At 44.3% G+C, this 27,365-nt stretch overlaps 1 protein-coding gene across 1 annotated transcript in view; it reads right to left on the bottom strand.

Moving 5' to 3' along the window:
• Positions 1 to 18,231: 18,231 nt before the first annotated feature.
• adgrv1 (adhesion G protein-coupled receptor V1) overlaps positions 18,232 to 27,365 on the bottom strand; it is a 198,739-nt gene continuing 189,605 nt past the window's right edge. Inside the window, 2 exon segments of the mRNA XM_031830438.1 lie at positions 18,232 to 18,705; positions 24,471 to 24,648. Of these exon segments, the coding sequence (XP_031686298.1) occupies positions 18,587 to 18,705; positions 24,471 to 24,648 (297 nt within the window). The 3' untranslated portion in view covers positions 18,232 to 18,586.

The following is a 27,365-nucleotide window of genomic DNA, read 5'->3' as shown; positions in this document are numbered from 1 at the left end:
GTTAGTATGGTGTCACTTAACACTGACAACTGCTCAAAGAGTCTAAGGTAGGGAGACTGGGGAGTACTTCACTTCTTTTTTTAACTTCCTCCCTCCGGAGGAGTGAGCTTCCTTTTTTAGACATGGCTGACTCAGTGCCCAGCCTCCCCTCTGGGCTCGTGCCCTCTCTACCCGATCATTTCTCCTGAGTCACAACGAACCATGACCCCCCACCACCCCCACCCGTGGCTGAGTACAGCAAAACAGCAGGTGCAGCAGGACCTGAGTGCTCTGCCTGCCAGTCCCAGACAAGAACATCCCCCCCATTTCTCACTCCTCACCCCACCGCACAGGCATTCGGCAGCACAAATGTTTTTCTCCCTTAGTCACAAAGACCCTTCCCCCCTCCCCCTCTATCTGATTGCAGCCTGTGAAAAATTAGCACGAACAGCACATATGCTGAAAGAAAGCACTCACTAGCATGCCTGCTTTATGGATCTGAGAGTGTATGGCAGATGCTTAGCCAAAGCAAGGCCCCACGTGGACCACTAACCAATTCCCTCTTTCTGTCCCACTGGAGATTCATGGCACATCGCAGCGTTCTCCATTCTAGTGCCTTTACAGTCCGTCTAGCCGTCAGTTACTTTTCTATCTTATCATTCTCTGTTAGCTATCCTCACATAAAATAAGGCATTTGTAAATTCATCTGTGTGTGACAATCTGGTATTGAACACCACTTGCACAATGTGAACTTGAACAAGCTCTAGGTCGGGGTCAGGGTGTTGTGTATGGAGACCACTACCACATACCTCCACATCTCTATTCCAGGTCTCTGTACAACACCGTCTTAGAAGAGCTGACAAAGTCTAAAATAGCAGGGTGACCCACTGCAAATGGGACACGGCACACTATTCCCACATGCTGACAACTATGTCTTTTAAGATTTCCTCTGCCCAGGAATTTGTCAGGAAATGCATCTTTTATGGAGACTGCTCAGGAAAACCCTCAATAACAAACCCATTAAAATCAATCCCTGTCTATAGCAGAGCACAGCCTTAAAAGCTGCGGGATAAATGGACCAAAGGCTAGGGGTGTGTATCGGCCATATTTTCTCCTGACATTTGCTCTCAGTTTGTACACACACCGCCGTAAATCTCCCCTGTTCTGCCAGGCATTTAGCAACCTTTATGGTGCGGTAAAACCAGCTCTCTGGCCTCGCCCGAAATAGGACAGGGAATCTGCCTGTTGACATCCTGAATAAAGGCTGATGGAACCAGAGAGACAATTTCAAAGTTGTGCAGCCATTGTTTGGTCGCTAGTACATCTGAACCCCATCTGAACCCCAATCATTCCAGTCCCTTCATTGCATTAATGTAGCCTGGGTGCCAGTCTGTTTCTGCTCTCTCGCCAACTTGACAAATAGGCAATGACAATGGAGTTGACCAAACAGATCTGGGACTAGGCTAGTATTAATGCTGGCGACATGCAAAAGCTAAAAACATTTTTTTTTTTAAAAGAAGCTTTGTGGAGGAGTGTGTCTACTGGCCAATGGGTGAGGTTGAGGAGTGTGTCCACTGGCCAATGGGGTTTCATTGAGGCACTGTGGCGAGACTGAAACTGAATGAACCTTAGCGAAAGGCAAACACTCCTAAGTGTGGTACCACAGCTTATCAGCTGATCATAAAGGGCCCGTACATGACCTGCTCTTTGTCTCTGTACTGAATGGCCTGGGAACAATAGGCAAGTAAAATGCCTTAAAGAAACAACAAGGGACACAATTGTTTCTGGGAATCAGCATCATTGATCATTTACTCGTTGCACTAAAATAATTAGGGTACTCACCATATCACCTTACTAAACAGATGGGTCAGATCCACAATAGGAAAACACCCAAAACACGCCGCATCAAAATAAAATGTATAAATACGTCTTCACCATGTATATTGCAATGCGCTGCTCACATGAATATATGAATACATTCATGATATCTTGCCCTCATTGTGATGCACAGTAAACTCCCAGGACCGTGCCTACTATGTAAGTCCGTGGCTTGTGTTTCCCATAATCTCTTAGCAACAACCTTGGTTTTGGTTCAATTACAATTTGATGAAAGCCACCAAGGGGATCAGAATCCTAAACAAAATTTGTGTTTGAGATGGTGATCGGATGGGAGATGTCTTCAAACTCGAAAGGCCAATGTTATACAATTGTTTCAGCTAAATGTTTATCTCCAGAACCTTTGATTTAGCTATGATTTATGCACACCATTTAAAAAAAATCTCTCTTCTTGCCCATGTGTTGAATCCTAACAGCAAGCATGGTACTTCCATTTTCTGTATTCCCTTGTTCTATAATTGAGTCAATAGGGGAGAAAAAGATAGGGAGGCGGAGGAAATTGGGGCAAACTGCAGCTCTTCTTGTACTTGGCTGTACTTGCCAGGCTCTTGGGCTCTTGCTGTCACACTCACTGATTAAACAAAGATTTGGGGATGATTAGAACGGTGCTTGCAGTGAAGAAAGTGAGAGCTTCCTCACGTAGAGAAAAAGGGTGAGTTAGGGAGAGAGTTTTGACTGCCAGCATTGCTGTACTGAAGCCACCGACTCCCACTCTCTCTCTTTCTATCTTTTCTTCTCACAGCCCTGCCTTTTACTTTCTCTCTTAAGCCTCTCTCTTTTCTGTCCCCCTCGTTCCCTCCCTCCCTCCCTCTCTCTTATCGGGCTCCCGAGTGGCTCAGCAGTCTAAGGCACTGAATCTCAATGCTAGTGGTGTCACTACTGACACCCTGGTTCAAATCTAGGCTGTATCACAACTGGCCATGATTGGAAGTCCCATAGGGTGGTGTGCAGTTTGGCCGGTGTAGACTGTCACTGTAAATAAGAATTTACGCTTAACTGACTTGCCTAGTTAAATGTCCTCTTTATGACCCTCTCATGCTTCCACTCCCTCTCTCTTCTGTGCAATGATTAGGCCCTGACTCATGAAATCTCCATTGCGGGGGGTGTACCAAATTACTTTAGCTGATTCAGCCAAGCCAATGACCAGCAAGAGGCTTGGCCACACACACCCTTAAAGCTCCACCCCTCTGCATACTTACACATGTACACGTCCCCTAACGACACACACACACACACACTGCTCCTTTGCGTTATCTATTCACTCAGACATTCTCCTCTGTACTGTTCCAGTCCACATGGTCTCATTTGACATACATTCAGTCATTTTGTCGCTCTTTTGTTTTCTCAGTCGCTGAAACTCCATTGTACCCTCTCTCAATTCAATTCAATTTGCTTTATCGGCATGACCTAACAATGTACATATTGCCAAAGGGAATAACATAATTAAAATAATAATAATCAATATTGCCAACAGGACAACAGTACCAACAATAATCAAAGGTCAAAATAACCATACATTGCACGATAAAAATAACAATAGCATAGAGGACATTTGTCCCTTTTTTTATGGCAGGTAGCAATGTAGTGCGCTGCCAACCCACAGATTTCTGCTTCCTCCCCCAACAGGACAGGTAGCCTCTTTTCATCAGAGGTCTTTGAAACCTTGAACAAGGGTTTCAAATTTGGGGAAATGACACTCTCTAATGGTTTTATATTTTTAACATTTTGCTAGGAAATGTTCTCTCTCTCAACTATTTGCAGCCCATTTCTCAACTATTTGCAGCACCTTTTCTTGTAGCAACAGGTCACAAATCTTGCTTCTGTTGTAAGCACTGTGACATTACACATAATAGATATGTGAGTTTATCAACATTAGATTTGTTTTCAAATTCTTTGTGGATCTGTGTAATCTGAGGGAAATATGTGTCTCTAATATGGTCATACATTTGGCAGGAGGTTAGGAAGTGCAGCTTCTCTTGAGAGCCAGGTCTGCATATGGTGGACTCTCTTGATAGCAATGCCATGCTCACTGAGTCTATACATAGTCAAAGCTTTTCTTAATCTAAGTGCAGAGGATATTCCCAAGGTTGCTGTTGACGCATATCCCATGGTATTTATTGGGGTCGAATTTGTCTCCAATTTTGTGGATCGGGGTGATCCACTTGGTTCCAAGTATTGGAGAAGATGCCAGAGTTGAGGATGATGTTAAAGAGTTTAAGTATAGCTAATTGGAATTTGTGGTCTGAATATTTTATTATTGCATTTAGGATACCATAAATACCACAGCCCTTTTTGGGTCGAAGGGTTTGTATTTTGTCCTGTAGTTCATTCAATGTAATTGGAGAATTCAGTGGGTTCTGGAAGTCTTTAACAGCGGACTTTGCGATTTTTAATTGATCATGTATAGGTTTTTGCTGTTTGTTCTAGCTTCTTGTTATAGAGCCAGAAACCAATGGAGAAGTGGTTTATCCATACATTTCCATTTTGGATTGATTGCTCTTCGTGTTGTTTGTTTAGTGTGTTCCAATTTTCCCAGAAGTGGTTAGATTCCGTGGATTCTTTAATTACATTGAGTTGATTTCTGATGTGCTGTTCTTTCTTCCCCTAGTGTATTTCTGTACTGTTTTAGTGTTTCACCATAGTGAAGGCATAGGCTGCGGTTTTCTGTGTCTCTGCGTTTTTGGTTGGATAGGTTCCTCAATTTCTTTCTTAAGTTTTTGCATTCTTCATCAAACCATTTTTCATTGTTGTACATTTTTTCAGGTTGAAATGTTTAGATTTGATAGCGAAGCTGAGAGGTATACTGTTTAGGCTTTCTACTGCCAGGTTTACACCATCACTATTGCAGTGAAACGTTTTGTCCAGGAAGTTGTCTAAAAGGGAATGAATTTGTTGTTGGCTAATTTTCCTTCTGTTAGGTTTCTGCACTACCCTCCAGAAGTGGCATAGGCCTGATCTGGGAGGGCTATATAGGGTGTGGCTAGGGTTTGTTTGGGGGGGTGTCAACTGGTTGGGGTGGGGATGTGGCTGGTGGTGCTGTGGTCTGGGTGTAGGTACTCTTGGTGTGGATCCACTTGGTGCAGGTCCTCTGGGAGGGTGTCTTGCTGGTGTTGGCGGGGTGTCCATTTCTCTGTTGCTCCTGTGTGAGGTGCTGGGGCTCCAGTTGAGGCTGATGTCCTTCAGGGTCCTGGCAAAGGTGGGGACTGTTGCCTTGTATAGGTGTGACTGGTTGTAGAGGCAGTTCAAGTCCAGGGTGGGGTGGTGGGCCAGGCAGACGTTAGGTTTTGAGGCACAGTCCTGGGAAATTCTTTCATTCACCCGCTGTATGGTGGCAGGGTGAATGTATTTTCGTGGTAGCAGGGTGGAGATGACTACACAATGAGGAAGAAACTTTTTCAATCACTTCCTTGAGAGCTGTGGCCACCCTTTCCTGCTGGGCTGTCTAGTCGTTTGTGCTTGTGTGAATTACGATGTGGCTGGGGAACTCTAAGTCTGTCTTCTGACAGAAGCTCCATGGCGCGCCATCGAGACCAGAGTTTAGCCTCTAATGCGCTCTCTCTCTCTCTCTCTCTCTCTCTCAGGGCCCCCCTTTATGTAATACATGTCTTTGTTGTTACGTACGTCTCTTGGAGGAGGGAACGCAACACCCCGCTGCATCTCAACTCCCCGTGGAGTGAAAAAAGTATGTGAATGACAGAGGCAGAGAAAAATACCATTTACAGGGAATTTATTATTCCTTAACACGGTAATGTGGGGGAAAGGGTCTGGACGGAACCAAAGCAAGTAAAAGTAACAGTTAATAATGAGTCCCCTCTCCTACCTTACCTGCCTTCCCACTTCTTACCTAACTTTAACAAGTTCAATAACCAAAAACACTAAGTCCTATCGGCATACACATACCTCCGAAGGAGCGGCTACAAAATAGTATTCACAAAGCTTTTACTGACCACCACAACAATCAACACAGGACATAAAAAGAAGCTCTCCCCTGATGAAGGAACACTGGCTTTTATCAAGCTGGAGAAGGAGTTGCTAATGAAGAGACAGCTGTATCCCTGACAAGAGGGAGGTGTCAGAGCTCCAATCAGCGATGGGGCCGACCAATCAGCTGCTTTAGGATTCCAGGAAGCCATTTCCTGAAATACACACACATACAAACCCACAACAACACAGAAACTGGGGGACGTAACATTTGTCCATCTGTTGAACCCATCTGTCTCTCTGTCTCCTATGGTCCTTATCCATCCCCACACGCAGTGAGAAGTAAAAGTTAGAGTCACTTTGGGACAAGAGCAGTCCAGTTTACTCCAGTTCTGTGACTCACTGTGAGCACTGGGACGAAGTGCCAAATAAAAAAAGCCTCTCATCTGACTCAGTTTTTGGCAGCCAGTTTCAGGAGACCACAATAGATAGACAAAAGACTTTGGCAGGCTTGCTCAAACATCATCGCTTGCTGAGTTGCTTGTGAGGAATGTATTACACATACCAGTGCAATCCTCTCCAGACACCTTCAATCTGTCCATGTGCCAGTCCAGACCACGTTTCACGCCACTGACTGAGTGCACTCAGGCTAGTGTGGGTGGGTGAACTGTGAATGACTGTACTGGGGATTCTGTGAAAAGCGTTTCTCATCCTACCCATTTACTTAACACAGTTAAATCAGATGGGTGATGATGTGTGAAACTATTTGCTGTGTCAAGAACTGTATATGGATAATACGTGGATTGATGCACGTTATAGTCAGTGTAATATACTTCAACAAGTTTTCTGGTTTATATAAAGCAGGTTATTTAATAATGCCTGGCCTGGTGTCCCAAAAGGCACAATATTCCTTATATAGTGCACCACGTTTGACCAGAGCCCTATGGCCCTGATCAAAAGTAAGAAATATTTTTCCATTTTGGACTCGCCCATGTCTTAGTTACACTCTTGAGGGGAGGATTTCCCTGAAAAGGATGATGTGATTCTACAAGAGGTAGGGTGGGACTTTGAAATCCAATTCAAGGCCATTCGTTCTAGTGCAGCAGCACCAAAGCAGAACAATCCAGTTGAAACCTAAACGTATTCTGTTCAGAATGTGAATATGTCATAGAGAGTACAACAGGACACCATACTGGTCCTCAGAGCCAGCATGATGGGAAGGCCTAGTGGACTACTAGAAGTAGGCCTACTAGAAGTAGGCCACTGCAGAATCTGGGTTTACTCAAGCCTACCCTAAAGTTCTGTGTCCCGGTTATTTGCGCATTTCCTCTGCCACGTTTCTAGCTGAGCTTTGAGGCCTTCATGATTCATTTCAGATTTACTGCATTAATCCTGCAGGTCAGTGTGTGATTGCTTGTGGAGACAATAACAACAACCTAAGTCAATGCTGAGACACCTTTCAAATCACCATGTGTTAAGGAGATTGATCCTTAGGTTATTGGCTTGGACCCTGAGCCATGAACGCCTTTTTCTGATAAGGATCTCAGACATCATCAGAATAGCCAGATAGCTAACTGCTAACTATCTCAAAGCTAAAGGATGTCCCACTGGGCAAAGACGTTAATTCAGTCTATTCCAAGTTGGTTCAAAGTCATTTAATTGAAATGACGTGGAAACAGCGATTCAACCAGTGGATGCCCAGTGGGGTAGCTGTTCCCTTTCTTTTCCCACCGCTGCTGGAATGTCACTACGGGTGGTGCGTTACAAACAGGTTGACCTAAGAAGTATGTAGAGTATAAAAAGTTCACATTAGCATAGAAAAACACTTCCTGGTAAATACCTCTGTGGTGCTCAAGTCAAGCTGAGCAACAGTAACAAGGAGTGATGTGCAATGAAACAAGATGTCTTTAGGGATGCCGGGAACTAGACAAAAACCTCCAGACAAAAAAAACTACTTTAACACATTAGCGCTTTAGCCACGTCCCATGAAATGTGACTAGAACATGAATAACTTCTATTCAGAGGATATGGCAATCATGTTCTGCGTTTGTTTGGTGTCACATTGATGGGAAGTTCTCCTAACCCTCAGGAAGATTGGACACTGGAATATTCTTGCAACATTTAAATGAAACATGTCTAGAACCTTAACATGGAATATTCTGAGAACATGGTAACCACGTTCTGGGTAAGTTCTGTTTGACATTGAGGGAATTGTTTCTTGGAAACAGTCCTTGGATATCACTGGAACATTCCTATGGTAATGACCTAATGAGACTCTTAAAAGAACATTCTCTCATTATTTCGTTGTTAGCTGGATTGCTATTGGAGAAGCAGGGTTATGTTCATTGCGCAAAACGTTATTTTTCAACAGGCAGTTAAGGATGACCAATATTGACCTGATATGCAAACTCAATAATAAGGCCTATTGTTTGAGACTTGTGAAACAAAGATTATGCAAAGCAGCACCGTTACCCTGGATAAACTGTACTAAACTTGTCTATAGTATGACCTGGATGTGATTGTGTGCACTCCTTAAACTATTTAGGTGACTCGCAGGAGCCTGGCATTGCAGCTCTGATGTCAGGAGGCCTCTAACTCCGAACTTCATGTTACTTCTCCTTGTTAACTTCACATTGGCTTCTTTGTTCTCAGTCAACAACCCACCCTAAGGCCCTAGATGGGATATGCTTTTTGTGTTTAAAAGAAATGTTGTGGGCCAACTTGCAGAAAAAAACGTGACTGGACCGGTTTCTGAGACACAGTTGCAGCCGCTGGATCTAACCGGGTAAGACCGGCTGTGTCTGGCACACAGCGGAGTCATTGTGACCGTGGCTCTTTGATGTGTCACATCCTGTTGCACATGGCCTCTCACTGTGGTCACTGATGATTTTTTCCCACTATCATGCTAACCACTACTGTCTGTTCCTTTCACCCAGAGGAAGAGCAATACTGACTCTACCTAGAAGTCCAACCAAGCAGCAAACTAGATATGTGAAAGATATTCAGCCCCTGCACTCACCTATTTACAGTGGATCAGGGTGTGCAAACCCAGTGCAGTCTGCTCAGGGTCTCTCCTCCTCCATATCAATAGCTCTGTTCCTTAAGGCGTGTCTCTCCTTGTCGCGGGCAGCAGAAGTGGCGAATGATAAACCAAACTGGTTGAGACCGGCTCGATGACCACGCTTAGAGACCACTTTGTGACTCAGTGTTCTCCTTGGCACAGCTTTTGGGGTTAGAATGCTTTATCAGGGCCCTGCATGTCATCTGCTACTATGCGACTGCACACACACACACACACACACACACACACACACACACACACACACACACACACACACACACACACACACACACACACACACACACCCACCCTGTGTCACATGGAGATGAGCAGGACACAATTATACAAGAGGGCCAGGGGTAAAGCCAGTTCAGTCCTCTATGATAGCAGTGAGACATGCATACACTGTACTGCCACATTGAAAATATCTATTCATTATGAGTCCTCATAACCTAAAGCAGTGCCGGATTAAACACAACTGCTTATAGACTGAGCCATGTGTGGTAGTAGTAAGTTGAACCGCTTCAGTCGAAGAGCTAAGGTCAACAGCTATAGCAATACAACTCATACTGTAGGCCCGCCAAACCTAGTATCTATTCCCAGCTCGCGGATGGGTTAAACATAAATGCCAAGCTGTCCATGTAGGACCCTGGCTTCCTGTGTGAGAAAGGGTTAACCAGTCCCTGTCACACACCGCTGTGGGTTTCTGCCAACTAGACGGTGGGTTTCGCACACCATATGTTCCAGTGACTTCGGCTAGACTCCGACCCCCCCCCCCCCCCCTCCAATTAGGCCAATGTCGGAGAGGGTTGTGTTTCAACATGGCTCAAGACGTTCACGGTCGTCTGTGGCGTTTTGGCCCTCACCAAGGCATGTCAATCAAAAAGCCCTTTGACATTTGATGGGGTGGTACGTAAGTGCCTAAACGTCACGTTATCGGACTGAGGTACATACATACTATATGGCATTGTCTGACTGTAAATACATTGGCCACTACACACCTCATAAAAATGCAGATGCCTGTCCTGAACCATCTAAATCATAGCCTGATCTATATCCTATCCTCTGTCACCTGTTTTATTCTCTCCTCATCCAACCTGCTATCAGACCTACCCCCTCCAATACTGCACCCCCCTCTCTTTGTAAGCACTGGATAACAGTCCCTCCCCCCCCGTCCCCCGTCCCATAGCCTCTCCTCTGAAAACCCTCGCTGGACTACCCTCGTCTTCCAGTGCTCACTGAGTTCCCTCTGCTGCTCAGCCATCCTCGCCATTATGGCCAACATTCCTATTACTGCCCCCCCCCACCCCTCCACCATTCTGGGCATGACTATGTTGACTTGGCTGACCTGGCATCTAGTTAATAGGACCCAGTGGAGCACTGTGACAACCATAGTCCTTGAGGGCCAATGAGATCGACCCCAGGACCAGAACTAGACGACATGCAACAGAAAAGACTCTAGTGATGATGTCAGTGTACGGGACATCGTGATAGAACAGTACTCTACACAGCACAGTCCTTTCACATTTGTGTGCTCTTCATTTTGACGTGCATTTGGACTAATGCTTCCCCCTCACATCCTCCACCGCCCCTCTAACCTGCTCTTTCAACTGCTTTCAAAGCCATTGGCATGTGACTGTGAGGTAAGGAATGCATTGGTAGTACAGCCTGTGATCGTATAGCCTTAATGAGGCCCTGCTTGCTTTCAGAACACATCAATCACCCAGGGAGAGCAGACACACAGGCACGTCGCAGACTTAGAGAGCCACTCGTCTCCTACCAACCTGTGGGTTCTCATCCTGCGCCGGTCCCTTCCCGTCACAGTGGGGTTGTAAAAAGCTCTAAGTTGACATAAATTCACACAGCACTGACTCTGTGACCCCAGGGAAGTTTGCTTCTGGGGGTCCCTTTTCTGAGAAAGATGTTCCGAGACACAGGGATCCTTTAGCTGTCAAAGGGCCCGTTTGTAATATGAAGGGGTGACACGAGCTTTACAGAAGCACAAATCATAGACGTTTTTACAGACTACTTTCTTAAGAGCAGAGCATGTCGTAAACTTAAGTGCTTATCCAATAATTTCTCTGAAAGAGCCTGATTCTACAGTATATGCTGGTTGTATTGTCATCAAGATACTATGAAATTAGCTCTGGTCCGCACTGGATTAGATCTACCGTGACATGTGCCTTGGCAACTGAACTTCCATGCCTCTATAGTTTTTCCTGTACCTTTTCAATACGATATAACATTTATTTTCACGTCAACAGACGTGAATTAACTGTTAACCTCAGAAATCAGGTGCAGGCAGTGGCAATAGAATCCTCAATGGCAATGTGAAAGGATTAAGGAGTACGGTAAACACTGTACATGTTTAGTCTTTAGATTCCGGTTAATTTAATCAAGTGATGGATGCTAAAACCTTGCTCTCTGTCTGTTGCATCTGCTTCTTCAGTCAGAAGAGCACCCATGAACTGAGAATGACCCTAAACAAGCCATTGGCTGTTCAACAAACATCAGCAGAAGGTGATTTGTTAGGGAATTGACTTATGCCAATGCCTATGTAAAGTAGTAACACAGGAGTAATTGTGAGTTAAGGGAACACTTTTTGCACAAGCCCAGACATGCCAAATAGCCTACAGAGCCATATACATCTAACTGTGTAAACAATTAACCCATTTAGCTCATAGTCAATTCATTGCCCTGTAGTCAAGAATTTCTAGGGTATGAATGTCTTCAAAGACCAGGCAAATTGTGGCATAGAAAAACACAAAGTCCTTTATGAGTTCCCGTAATGACAGTAGAATCCATGACCTTCTAATGTCTTGTCTGGTCACATCGATGTGGTTGACAAAGAGTGTTTTCAGACACATTATTTGAAACCAGGTCACACTATTGTGATGAATGAGAGGCAGTGTGTGTTCACCAAAGAAAGCCCTGAATAGCCCATGCCCGCACATTCAAACACAGTTGTCTTGAAGAATGCTATAGGTATCTGTCTTACATGTGCGGTGCTGCAAAAGATCTGGAGAAAGGAAAGGCAACACAAAATGGTGAAACGCTGACATTATCACATTTCATATGATACCGCTCCACTGCCAAGCAAAAAGCAACATATCAACCATGTAAAGACATTGTCATAACATGATCCAATCCATCGAGTCAGGTGAACTAAAAAGCAATTTAATTAACAAATATTGAAACATTGGTAATACATTTTACAATCCTATTCACCTGGTATGCATTGTGAACTCATACTGAACAAAAAATATAAACGCAACATGCAACAATTTCATAGGTTTGACTAGTTACAGTTCATATAAGGAAATCAGTCTATTGAAATAAATTAATTAGGCCCTAATCTATGGATTTCACATGACTGTAAATACAGACATGCATCTGTTGGTCACAGACATCTTTAAAAAAGGTAGAGGCGTGGATCAGAAAACCAGTCAGTATCTGGTGTGACCACCATTTGCCTCATGCAGCGTGACACATCTCCTTCACATAGAGTTGATCAGGCTGTTGATTGTGGCCTATGAACTGTTGTCCCACTCCTCTTCTGTGCGAAGTTGATGGATATTGGTGCGAACTGGAACACGCTGTCGTACATGTCGATCCAGAAAATCCCCAAAATACTCAATGGGTGACATGTCTGGTGAGTATGCAGGTCAGGGAAGAACTGGGACATTTTCAGCTTCCAGGAATTGTGTACAGATCCCTGCGACATGGGGCCGTTCATTATCATGCTAAAACATGAGATGATGGCTGGGGATGAATGGCACGATCAGGATCTCGTCACTGTACTCTGCGCATTCAAATTGCCATTGTGAAAATGCAATTGTGTTCGTAGTCCGTAACTTATGCCTGCCCATACCATATCCCCACCGCCCCCATCGGGCACTCTGTTCAACGTTGACATCAGCAAACTACTCTCCCACACGATGCCATACATGTGGTCTGCGGTTGTGAGGCCAGTTGGGCGTTGGAGGCGGCTTATGGTAGAGAAATGAACATTAAAATATCTGTCAACAGCTCTGGTGAACATTCCTGCAGTCAGCATGCCAATTGCACGGTCCCCTCAAAACTTGAGACATCTGTGGCATTGTGTTGTGTGACAAAACTGTCCATTTTCAAGTGGCCCTTTTGTTGTCCCCAGCACGAGGCGCACTTGTGTAATGATCATGCTGTTAAATCAGCTTCTTGTTCTGCCACACCTGTCAGGTGGATGGATTATCTTGGCAAAGGAGAAATGCTCACTAACAGGAATGTAAACAAATTTGTGCACAACATTTGAGAGTAATAAGCTTTTATCTGATATTTTATTTCAGCTCATGAAACATGAGACCAACACTTCACATGTTGTGCTTATATTTTTGTTCAGTGCATATATGGTAACTGTCTGGTATAGAATAATAGTGCTTGTTTCAGTTAATCCCAAAGAAACTAGAACATAATTATTATAAGTCCACTGTGTGTTGTTTACAAATCAAGCCTGAGCCTGTGCACATGGATCCTGTATATTTGTGTGTGCATTTTGTGAAAAAGGCTTAGAAAAGAACAGGGGATTTTTCCCAGAGAGAGAGAGCAAACGTGTTCTGGTGGGAAAGTGCTGAATCACTGAGAGGAGGGCCGGTGACTGGGAGACAGTATGAGTCACCAGGCGCTAGACATTGGGGGAGAGATCTGAGTTATAGGTCTGTCACACTCAAGACCTGGTACAGGAACTGTCCCATTGCCCTTACAGCCTGTCGTTTCAAACTTGTTTACACTTGAGACAATACAGTAACCTCATAAAAACTTCCTTCTAAATGCATGATACAAACTATACATTTCTCTAAACCCATGCCTCATTCACTCACAGCCATATCAGATGAGCCTTGTCAGAGCCAATGGTAAACATATTTCCACACAGCGAAGGACTTTTTGAGAATGGAAAGAGTCCAAAGATCTATTTCTGCTGGAGTTCCCCTCATAACTCCTGAACCAAGTGGCTGATGACAAGTGTTTGCCGGTGGTTGTGCTACGCTACTGGACACCGGCCAGGACCCACAGACCACAAACAGTCAAATCTGTGGTAGGACCCCCCTGCATAAATTACACCAGGCCACAGAGTGACAACAATTACAGTATGTCACCCAAACCCAAAATAAATGCTGCACATTTCAATGTTCAAATCAAAGTATTGAGGCTGGATCAAAAGAGTTTGGATGGTTAACCAGGTTACTTCCTCAAGAGGGAGAGAGCAAACTGTGGCTTTTGAAAGTTTAAAAGGACAAAGTTGATCTGAAACCTTATGTTGGATGAACAAAACATATTGTTTGTTACAGTATAAGGGCTGCATAATTTAAGAGACAAAACAACATCCTGTCATGACGTTGGCTTGGGGGTTGATTTATGACAGTCATAAATACCTCTTCCCCCCTTTTTCCTCTCTCTACCCTACTAAGGTTACATTTGCAAAACCCCTTGGTTAAAACCTCTTGAAGCTAGGGGGCACTATTTTTATGTTTGGGAAAATAACGTTCCCAATATAAACAGCTTATTTCTCAGGACCAGATGCTAGAATATGCATATAATTGACAGCTTAGGATAGAAAACACTCTAAAGTTTCCAAAACTGTAAAAATATTGTCTGTGAGTATGACAAAACTGATATTGCAGGCGAAAGCCTGAGAAAAATCCAATCAGGAAGTGACTCTTATTTTGTAACCTATGTGTTCCTATGCATCCCTATTGACCATTGAAAGGGATATCAACTAGATTCCTTTTCTATGGCTTCCTTAAGGTGTCTACAGCCTTTAGACATAGTTTCAGGCCTTTATTTTGAAGAATGAGCGTGAAGGACCACATTACGTAAGTGGTCAGGTGGGGCTTCTCAGAGTGATTTTTGCATAAAAGAGAGAGGCGGCCATTGTTCCTCCCGGTCCTAGTGAAAGGCCAACTGTCCCAGTTGATATATTATCGAATAGATATTTGAAAAACACCTTGAGGATTGATTATAAAAAACGTTTGCCATGTTTCTGTCGACATTATGGATATAATTTGGAATTTTTGTCTGCGTTGTCGTGACCGCTATTTCCGGTGGATTCCTGGGCATAACGCACCAAACTAACAGAGGTATTTGGATATAAAAAATATCTTTATGGAACAAAAGGAACACAACTGGGAGTCTCGTGAGTGAAAACATCCGAAGATCATCAAAGGTAAACGGTTAATTTGATTGCTTTTCTGATTTTCGTGACCAGTGTACATAATGCTATGCTAGGCTATCGATAAACTTACACAAACGCTTGTACTGCTTTCGCTGTAAAGCATAATTTCAAAATCTGAGACGACAGGGTGATTAACAAAAGGCTAAGCTGTGTTTCACTTGTGATTTCATGTGAATATTTTCTAGTAATATTTTTTGACTGTTGCGCTATGCTATTCAGCAGTTGCTGATGACAAATATGCCGGAACCGGGATGGGTAGTTCTAAGAGTTAACATAGAGATTCTGGGAACGTCAGAATGTGGGGGGGAATTAACTATATTCTGGTAATCCGAACAATTGAACATATACAGTGGTACTTAATGAATATGATGTCAGTTCGGTTGTCATCTGAGACATTCTCATCAATGAGAAGATGACAAACTCCACACAAGTTATCAGATTCACATGGAATTGTTGTTCAATTTAAATGTTTGAATTTGAAATTATTTGTGATGGGATGAGATGTGATTTTAGTTTCTAAAATGTGAGATTTGGATTTTCATAAGATAGGGCTGCTCAATCAGTGGCCCTCGCCTGTGAAGGGACAAAGGCTATACAACTTTTCAAACACACCCTCCTCTTCCTTCCTATATAAGCTCTTGACTACAACATAACTTTCTGTTCCCATGAGGTAGGATGACGATTCTATGTCAGAATGATTCAGATAAAACTACAAGAACGAAGCCAATCATCAGCATGAGCTTTGGTTGCGAATGGTATGAACTTTGGGCTCTTATTCATGACAGCAGTGATACCTCCTAGCCGTTGAGTTAATGACCGCAGCTGCAAACGCAGGAACAGACAGAGTATCCAATCTACCACACAACAAAGTTACTACAACTTATCCAAGTGAACACCAGAGACATTCTTCAAAGGACAGAGGACTCAGTTTGGCAACACGATCTCCCATCTACCACCAACCTACTGACGCGCAGCTCAGAGTAAATATTTATTGCATTTTCCTTTTCCAAATGGGCGGTAATTTAGAATGCATAAGATACTGTATTTAAGATAGCACAGCTTCGCCTCTGTTCTAGTCTCCCGCTCTTTCACTCAAACCCCGCCCCTTTTCCTTTGTGTAACAAGCTGTCATATCTGTTCTGCCCGCTAGGGACGTTTTCCTATGACGTAAAGAATTATCCAGGTATAATTAATTATTTGTATATGTTATTCTGTGTGATTAGTTAGGTATTTAGTAAATAAATAATTAAACCCAATTTTGTATTGCTGATTCAACTTGTTAGCCAGGATTCTTGCAGATAACCAAGAATTTACAGCTTTCAGAATACGAGACTGAAGTAAGATGACGATTAATGTTGACTGCTACTGATGTAAAATATTGCTAAATCTTTAAGAGTTTATTCGGAAGATAACAGCTCTATAAATATTATTCTCTTGTCTCTCTAGTTAATTACATTTACCTGATTAGCTCAATCAGGTGATATTAATTACGGAGAAAGTATTTTATAGAATAGCATGTCACAGCAATTAATCCGGCATAGCCAAAGACACGACAATCCCAACATTCTCATCTCATCATATCAAAGTATGCTGAACAAAAATGTAACATGTAAAGTGTTGGGGATCACATCTTTCATGCGCTGAAATAAAAGAGCCCTCTCAACTTTTGTACATGATAATGCATGGCCCCATGTCGCAAGGATCTGTACACAATTCCTTGAAGTTGAAAATATCCCTGCATACTCACCAGAAATGTCACCCATTGAGCATGTTTGGGATGCTCTGGACCAAAGTGTACGACAGCGTGTTCCAGCTCCTACAAAGTCAAGGTATTGGAATGGCCACCACAAAGCCTTTACCTCAATCAAATAGAACATTTGTGGGCAGAACTGAAAAGGTGTGTGCGAGCAAGGAGGCCTACAAACCTTACTTAGTTCCACCAGCTCTGTCAGGAGGAATGGGCCAAAATTCACCCCTTATTGTGGGAAGCTTGTGGAAGGCTACCCAAAACGTTTGACCCAAGTTAAACCATTTAAAGGCAATGCTGGCAAATACTAATTGAGTGTATGTAAACTTTTGACTCACTGGGAATGTGATGAAAGAAATAAAAGCTGAAATAAATCATTCTATCTACTATTATTCTGATATTTCACATTCTTAAAATAAAGTGGTGATCCTAACTGACCTAAAACAGTGAATTTTTACTCTGATTAAATGTCAGGAATTGTGAAAAGCTGAGTTTAAATGCATTTGGCCAAGGTGTATGTAAACTTCCGACTTCAACTGTAAGTGTCCACTAGGTGCGTAAAGGAACCGCCAGGGTGAGACCAGGAGGTGAGGCTCGAATAAGGCAGAAACAAAATATCCCAATGTGCTCTAATCTCCGTTATGTCTGCTAAGAAAGCCAGCGAAACCAGACCCAGCACTTACTCACAGTTGAGACACATCCAGGAACCCTCTTTGTTTCCTACAAATATGAACAGAGTGGCAGATGAATAGGTCTTAGCTTTCAATGTGTGGAATGTGGAGCCTCCAACCTTGTCGCCCTTCATACATAAATTACGTCAGCAACATAGAGGGAGTTTAGACTCCACAACCCTTTTGTAATGCATTTCCGTTAGAGCTCCAGACTTGCCTAGTTAAGTGCACACACTGCTGGCTCTCACTTTGCAGATGAAACGGGCTCCCTTTTGACATTTTAGTTTGGATAATTGAATTTGTTAACTGAACTGCCAGTTGCCATAGAACTTTTGAAGTGATGTAACGTGTTTGATCCTGATCGTGTACATGCGGCACATGTACAAGTTTGACACACTTCAGTTCATCTACAGGCTCAATATGAACTTTCATACTCCACATTCATACTCCATATTTCCACCTCCCGCCGCTTTTGCAGACCCAAGCAGAAATGTTCAGACCTGATCTCCCAGGACCAGATTGCTCAGACTGTGTCGAACAAGTTTGTGAAATTCCCCCAGGAGACTGCATGCATTCACAGTGTCCTCTAGTCTGACCCGACAGCGACTCAGCAATTCCACATCCTGCGTTATGCAACTCTCACACAAGCTCTCCTCTCTTTATGCCCAACTGTTGACAGACCATAGACTGCTGCCAGCCGCTCCAAACGCAATCACAGGCGGACAAATTGAATCAAGACAGCCCAATGTAAAATAGCTGTTGAATTATTTATTAACAATGTTACACAAACCTTAGCAGCAGGTTTGAGGGTGCTGGCTCGTGTCCTAAAAACTTTACAAAATGTTTACATCCAAGGAGAGATAAAATCAGCTTCAAAAAACTCCATCAAGGACTTTCACAAATTAATTTAGTAAAACATTTATATACTCATATATAAAAACAGACATACAAACATCACCGGGTTTCATGATATCAAACAGCTAACGAAAAAACTACAACTTTCCTATAAAAAATGTTTTTTCGGGATGTTTTAGTGCAAAGGCAGTAGAAATATAAAAATACTGTTGTGTTTTTCTCTGTGGTATAAAAAAAAACGTGGGAGGTTAAAGGTGTGTGTCGGCGATGGGAATGCGTCTTAGTTCAACGATCTGGGATGGGGCCGTACTCCCACCATCATGGCTCCCGTGGATCGACTCGTTGTCGCTCAGGTTAAGGCCAGATCCTAACAGGGAGATAGAGAAACAGCACACATGTCAATCATCACTTATTGACAATGTTAACTCTGGTCCAGTGCTTAGTGCATGGTGAGCGTAGTGGAAAGAACGCGCACTACTCTGTGGACCAGAGCTATGACAAAGCATGACATCATTCAGTGTTAACTTACTGATTCATTAACAGAAATTCTAGAATTTTGTTTGTGGTTAAAAGCCTACAGAACATTTCTACATCAACAACTGCTGTAGTGTTCTGAGTGAAAGGTGAGTGAGAATGATAATCAACAACCAAAACAGCGCGTAACTTATCACATTTGAACATGATCTATACACTTCAACTACAGTCAACGTGTCCAAATTGACAGGTAGAAGGGAGTGTTTCATGACCAGTGGTCCCAAAGGTAAAGGCATGAACAATAGGGTGTATCAAATGGCACCCTATTCCCTAGTGCACTACTTTTGACCAGGGCCCAATAAGAAGTACACTATTAAAGATGCAGTCCAGGATGTTAAGCACAACAAATTTGTAACATATTGTTTGAATTGGATTCATAACATATCCTATCAATTCTGGGGGTATCATCAGATGGGGCCACAGTGTCTCCTGACCCCTCCTGTCTCAGCCTCCAGAATTTATGCTGCAGTAGTTTATGTGTCGGGGGGCTAGGGTCAGTCTGTTATACCTGGAGTATTTATCCTGTCTTATCTGGTGTCCTGTGTGAATTTAAGTATGCTCTCTCTAATTCTCTCTCTCTCTCTCTCTCTCTCTTTCTTTCTTTCTTTCTTTCTTTCTTTCTTTCTTTCTTTCTTTCTTTCTTTCTTTCTTTCTTTCTTTCTTTCTCACGGAGGACCTGAGCTCTAGGACCATGCCTCAGGACTACTTGGCACTCCTTGCTGTCCCCAGTCCACCTGGCCGTGCTGCTGCTGCTCCAGTTTCAACTGTTCTGCCTGCGGCTATGGAACCCTGACCTGTTCACAGGACGTGCTACCTGTCCCAGACCTGCTGTTTTCAACTCTCTAGAGACAGCAGGAGCAGGAGAGACACTCTCAATGATCGGCTATGAATAGCCAACTGACATTTACTCCTGAGGTGCTGACCTGTTGCACCCTCGACAACTACATGCTGGTCATTTAAGAAACATTTGAACATCTTGGCCATGTTCTGTTTTAATCTCCACCCGGCACAGCCATAAGAGCACTGGCCACCCCTCATAGCCTGGTTCCTCTCTAGGTTTCTTCCTAGGTTTTGGCCTTTCTAGGGAGTTTTTCCTAGCCACCGTGCTTCTACATCTGCATTGCTTGCTGTTTGGGGTTTTAGGCTGGGTTTCTGTTACAGCACTTTCAGATATCAACTGATCTAAGGAGGGCTTTATAAATACATTTAATTTGATTTGATGTAGCACACAAAAAAACAGGAGACCTGTTTTGTCTCGTGAGCACCACTTTCAAAACCACAGGCTGAAATTATAAAAAAGTTCTGGACCATCACTTTAAGGGAATAATAGGTTGACATTTGGGATGAACACAATGTGGTGTAATCCAAAGAACAGAACGACCTCCAGATTACCTGCTGAGTTTTTTCAATAATCATTTTTATGACAGTCAATTACAGTGCACTCGGGAAGAATTCAGAATCCCTTCCATTTTTCCACATTTTGTTACGTTACAGCCTTATTCTTAAATGTTGTAAAAAAAAAAAAAACTTCATCAATCTACACACAATAACCCATAATAATTTTGCAAATGTTTTAAAAATAAAAAACTGAAATACCTTATTTACATAAGTATTCAGACCCTTTACTCAGTACTTTGTTGAAGCACCTTTGGCAGCAATTACAGCATCTAGTCTTCTTTGGTATGACGCGACATGCTTGGCACTCCTGTATTTGGGGAGTTTCTCCCATTCTTCTCTGCAGATCCTCTCAACCTCACTGTCAGGTTGTATGGGGAGCGTTGCTGCACTGCTATTTTCAGGTCTCTCCAGCGATGTTTGATCGGGTTCAAGTCCGGGCTCTGGCAGGGCCACTCAAGGACATTGAGACCTGTCCCGAATCCCCTCCTGCGTTGTCTTGGCTGTGTGCTTAGGGTCGTTGTCCTGTTGGCAGGTGAACCTTCACCCCAATCTGAGGTCCTGAGTGTTCTGGAGCAGGTTTTCATCAAGGATCTCTCTGTACTTTGCTCCGTTCATCTTTCCCTCGATCCTGACTAGTCTCCCAGTCACTGCTGCTGAAAAACATCCCCACAGCATGATGCTGCCACCACCATCCTTCACCGTAGATGGTGAATGGTGTCAGGTTTCCTCCAGACGTGACACTTGGCATTTGGCATTCAGGCCAAAGAGTTCAATCGTTGCTTCATCAGACCAGAGAATATTTAGGTGCCTTTTGGCAAACTCTAAGCGGGCTGTCATGTGCTTTTTTACTGAGGAGTGGTCTGGCCACTCTACCATAAAGGCCTGATTGGTGGAGTGCTGCAGAGATGGCTGTCCTTCTAGGAGGTTCTCCCATCTCCACAGAGGAACTCTAGAGCTCTGTCAAAATGACTATCGGGTTCTTGGTCACCTCCCTGACCAAGGCCCTTCTCCCCTGAGCTGCTCAGTTTGGCCGGGTGGCCAGCACTAGGAGTCTTGGTGGTTCCAAACTTCTTCCATTTAAAAATGATGGAGGCCACTGTGTTCTTGGGGACCTTCAATGCTGCAGACATTTTTTGGTACTCTTCCCCAGATCTGTGCCTCGACACAATCCTGTCTCAGAGCTCTACCGACAACTCCTTCGACCTCATGGCTTGGTTTTTGCTCTGACATGCACTGTCAACTGTGAGACCTTATATAGACAGGTATGCCTTTCCAAATCATGTCCAATCAATTGAATTTACCACAGGTGGACTCCAATCAAGTTGTAGAAACTTCTCAAGGATGATCAATGGAAACAGGATTCACCTGTTTCGCTTTGTCATTGTGGGGTATTGTGTGTAGATTGCTGAGATGTATTTATTTTTGGAACGTAATAAAATGTGGAAAAGTCTGGTCTGAATACTTTCAGAAGGGACTGTACAGTAAAAGCAGGGCATTAAGGACAACCAGTGGGACGGTAAGTTAACGATTCACCCTTTATGAGCCTAATGAGTCTGCTGCTACTGACTTTACTGCCTGACTGACTAACTGACTGGCCTATTATGTAAAACCTCATTCTAGACTTCCCTTCTATCTCCCTGACCTCTGCCTGCGCCCGAGGGAGGTCTAGGGTAGATATGAAGGAGGTTATCGGTTGAGTGTGGCAACATAAGGCCGGCCACGTAGAGAGGTAGAGGTCAGAAATACACGCCAAGAGGGAGGCGGGAAGAGGGACGGTTACAACACAGGCCAGGAGAAATGCTATAACACAGCATTTCTTTGTCCAAGTCCTTGTTTTGGATGTATCTAGGATTAAACATCTTGTACAACCTTGAAGAAAATAAGTAGCAGGAGCACTTCAGGTATTCCACAACAACCACAGGTAATAGACTTAGCAGATATTTGTGCTTATAATTGTTCCTTTATGCTTTTCAATCCTGTTCACCTATAGAATTCATCTTCCCCGATGTCGTTTTAACAATAAGAGAGCCGTGAAAGCCACCCCATTCGTAAACGTGTTCAACCTGAGGCTGAATGATGGGGTGTACAGTTGGGTGATAGAGAGGTCAAGGCAAGGCCAGTGAAATGCGGACTCATCTTCCATAACGACTATAGCTGACGCGGGCACGCACGTGCGCACACACACATCATACACAAACACACACACTACACGTTTAAGACGGCTGAAGAAGAGTTTAGCGCTCTCCTCTCCCCGAGGATTTTATTTACGGTAACATTACCCTCTCTAGCCAATCCCCTCTCATTAACACCTCTGACTAACTCCAAGTCCGCTGCCCGCCAGGGACTTTTAATTTAGCGCGGCCACGGCGATAGACATGTGTTTTCCGGAGAGTGGATACTGGCGTGTATTCACTGACCTCGCCCAGGGGCCCGGTTAGCACTGAGATGCCAGATTAACCTCTGTGTTGCACGGGGCCATTCAGAGGCCACTCAATCAAGGGCCCGGTGGGGCCATCACGAGGTTGGGTCAAAGCCCAGGTGGAGTTCTTTCCATGATATGGACACCTTGGTTATCAGGCCTGACTGGGAAATAAGGTAAGGCGCATGACACGTCTCTTCCCATGGGGTGTATTTCTATAAACAGAAATCTTCATTGGTGAGAGAAGGTTCATGGAAATAACATGTGTCCTGTCTAAAGAATCCAACTACAGTGAATGTAGTAGCTATGTAGAGTGAAGAGACATATCAAATCTAAACCGGTATGAGGATGTTATGCTGTGACAATAATAATGATGATGATAATAACAGCAAACGTGACATGACGCTCTCACAGCACTGCCATCTTGGTCCACTTTAACGTTACAAAAGAACATGACATCACTATTCGATGTGCGCTACTTTTGACCAGGGCCCATGGGGCTCTTGTCAAAAGTAGTTCACCATATTGGCGATAGGGTGCCATTTGGGGCGCGCCCTATATTTCCTAGAGAAACAGACTAAACAAAGTCCTGAACACTACTTGGCATGTTTTCAGCTCGGTCCTGCCACTTGTTATTCAGGCAGCGTAGATCGATTCCTCTGTGATTTGAGAATGGGAGTGTGGAGCGTTGATATATCAGCCGGCAGTAAGACCCCATATCTCATTAAACATTGATGACTGAGGAGAAATGGTTCCTACAGCCGCAAGACAGGGTTCGCTGAGGACTGACCGAGCAGGGCCAGCAGTAATGGCTGCCATGGGACGCGTACACACCAGGCCTCCATACACACCCATGCGTATGTACATGCACACGTTCAAATGCGCACACACCAAATCACACAAATGTTAGAAAACCATATGTGAGTCCCAGTAAGCGGTGTGCAACTAGCTGCAGGGAAGTCAGGCACAGGAGAACTGGAGCACTATAATAATGCAAAAAACAAGCTGCACCCAGAACAACAAAATACAGGTAAAATAACCCGTCGCAAAACCAGTCAGAAGTGCACATACACTTTACAACAAACAATTCCACACACAGACATGGGGGGAACAGAGGGTTATATACACGACAAGTAATGAGGGAATGTAAACCATGTGTGTGGGAAAACAAGACAAAACAAATGGAAAATGAAAGGTGGCTCGGCGATGGCTAGAAGACCGGTGACGTCGACCTCGGAACGCCGCCTGAACAAGGAGAGGAACCGACTTCGGCGGAAGTCGTGACAGTCCCCCATATTCCAGATCAGGTACATGTATGCTCAAGTTCAAATTGGAACTGGATCGAATCCCTGAGCTGGTAAAAATCTGTCGTCCTGCCCCCTGACCAAGGAAGTTAACCCACTATTCCTCTGTAGGCCGTCATTGTAAATAAGAATTTGTTCTTAACTGACTTGCCTAGTTAAATAAAGTTAAATTTCAAAAACAATATATATGTGATTTGTTTGTATACTGACTCATCGCCGTATCCACTTCTCCCTCGACACCATTATGGTGTTGATGAGTAGAACACAGAGTTTCTGCTGACCGTATGACCTGATTAGGAAAAACTCTGGGCTCTAATTATTGGCTTCATATTGGCTATAGATGACTGATGAATAATATGTCTGCAGGATAAGTGATAATGTGTGTCCTAAATTGCTCCCTGTTACTTACAAAGTGCACTTATAAAGTAGTGCACTACAGGGAATAGGGCGGCATTTGGGACGCAAAGTGATTCTTACCAGTCTTTAAGGCAAATATGAGGTCGTCAAACTCCTGGGACTCCTCGTCGGCCACTAGGTTGTCGTTGATGAAGCCTCCTCCGTCGGTGGTGTAGGTCCCACTCTGAGGGCTCTGCTTAAACACACTGCTGGGCTGACTGCCCGGACGCAGGGACGCACGCTCCCAGTCCGCAGACACCTGCCACACACACACACACACACACACACACACACACACACACACACACACACACACACACACACACACACACACACACATATATATAAAAACGCAAATATGCACTCACATACACACATACATGCACACGCATGCACGCACACGCACACACACAAGCACAAAGCATATCTTTACAGACTGTATAAGGCACTAACAAAGACAGCCACTGTCCAACACGTTGAAATGACACTGATCAGAGGGCATAAATGATGTCAGGGTTACATTTCTAGAGTGTTTTGTATGAGCTAAAATGTACAGTATTTGGAGTGCACAGTGGGTATCCTTTTGTATTTGCATAAACAACACAAAGCAGAGACGAGCACGTAAAGGGGGGAACTAAATCTCCGTGATTATTGCAATGACAAAAACCAGTCCCATTCTGGCAGGGAGTCAGCTCAGCACAGCAGAGAATGGGCCTGTCAGCCGTGTAATCACGTCTTAGACATGGAGGGCCACGCAGAGTTTATGTTGTCAAAGCTCCCCAAAGGGGTTAACGCAGGACGAAGGCTCATGTGGGGGTTAAGGGGTGAGAGGGAGGTCGCCGGCTCTGGGTCTCATACAAAATCAGTCTCAAATATGCAAATATTGAACTGAACCTGCTGCACTGATGAATCCTTTTTCTGCAGAGAGAGAGTGAGAGACAGAGGGAGAGGAAGATAAATAAAAAGGGAGAGAGGGGTGACAGAGGGCGGCACGAGAGAGAGTGAGAGACAGAGGGAGAGGAAGATAAATAAAAAGGGAGAGAGGGGTGACAGAGGGCGGCACGAGAGAGAGAGAGAGAGAGAGAGAGAGAGGGGTGACAGAGGGCGGCACGAGAGAGAGAGAGAGAGAGAGAGAGAGAAAGAGGGGTGACAGAGGGCGGCACGAGAGAGAGAGAGAAATAAAAAGGGAGAGAGGGGTGACAGAGGGGGGCATTAGAGAGAGAGAGAGAGACCCAGATAGTTCCCAGGGCTAATCACTGGATGTCTGGATGAGTGGTGATGGGAATAGAGAGTTCAGCACCATCACAGACAATCAGCTAGCCATGAGAACTGGCACATTGTGTACATAGCTAAGATATTTCACTTGGCTAAGCAATCTTGTGTGGTTTCCACCACAAAAGAGACGGGATGTTTTTCAGCACACAGTATGTGTCCAGGTAGTAATATAACCCATCACTGGACAACTATCCCTGTCCTCTCATACATATCAAATGACGCCATCCAAGGCACAGACAGGGAATTATTGCGTTGTGGAAAGAATCCTTGTGGAATTTAATTTTCCCTTAGTCTGAGTTTTCCCTAGCACTACACAGCTGATTCATAAGATCAACATATCATCAACAGCCAGCCATACAGACAGACAGGTGTAATAGCCTATCTGAACAGGCCTGTAATGACAGACAGGTATAATAGCCTATGTGAACAGGCCTGTAATGACAGACGGACGGACGGACGGACGGACAGACGGACAGACGTAAGAGCCTATCTGAACAGGCCTGTAATGGCAGATAGGTGTAATAGCCTATCTGAACAGGCCTGTAATGGCAGACAGGTATACTAGCCTATCTGAACAGACCTGTAATGACAGACAGGTATAATAGCCTATCTGAACAGGCCTGTAATGACAGACAGGTATAATAGCCTATCTGAACAGGCCTGTAATGACAGACAGACGGACGGACAGACAGACGTAAGAGCCTATCTGAACAGGCCTGTAATGCCAGACAGACAGACAGACAGGTGAAATAGCCTATCTGAACAGGCCTGTAATGCCAGACAGACAGACAGACAGGTGAAATAGCCTATCTGAACAGGCCTGTAATGCCAGACAGACAGACAGGTGAAATAGCCTATCTGAACAGGCCTGTAATGACAGACAGACAGACAGACAGACAGACAGACAGACAGACAGACAGACAGACAGACAGACAGACAGACAGACAGACAGACAGACAGACAGACAGACAGACAGACAGACAGACAGACAGACAGACAGACAGACAGACAGACAGACAGACAGACAGACAGACAGACAGACAGACAGACAGACAGACAGACAGACAGACAGACAGACAGACAGACAGACAGACAGACAGACAGACAGACAGACAGACAGACAGACAGACAGACAGACAGACAGACAGACAGACAGACAGACAGACAGACAGACAGACAGACAGACAGACAGACAGACAGACAGACAGACAGACAGACAGACAGACAGACAGACAGACAGACAGACAGACAGACAGACAGACAGACAGACAGACAGACAGACAGACAGACAGACAGACAGACAGACAGACAGACAGACAGACAGACAGACAGACAGACAGACAGACAGACAGACAGACAGACAGACAGACAGACAGACAGACAGACAGACAGACAGACAGACAGACAGACAGACAGACAGACAGACAGACAGACAGACAGACAGACAGACAGACAGACAGACAGACAGACAGACAGACGACAGACAGACAGACAGACAGACAGACAGACAGACAGACAGACAGACAGACAGACAGACAGACAGACAGACAGACAGACAGACAGACAGACAGACAGACAGACAGACAGACAGACGACAGACAGACAGACAGACAGACAGACAGACAGACAGACAGACAGACAGACAGACAGACAGACAGACAGACAGACAGACAGACAGACAGACAGACAGACAGACAGACA

This window comes from Oncorhynchus kisutch, linkage group LG8, assembly GCF_002021735.2.
Source record: "Oncorhynchus kisutch isolate 150728-3 linkage group LG8, Okis_V2, whole genome shotgun sequence".
NCBI classification, from domain to species: Eukaryota; Metazoa; Chordata; class Actinopteri; order Salmoniformes; family Salmonidae; genus Oncorhynchus; species Oncorhynchus kisutch.
This window is presented reverse-complemented; position numbering and strand designations above follow the sequence as displayed.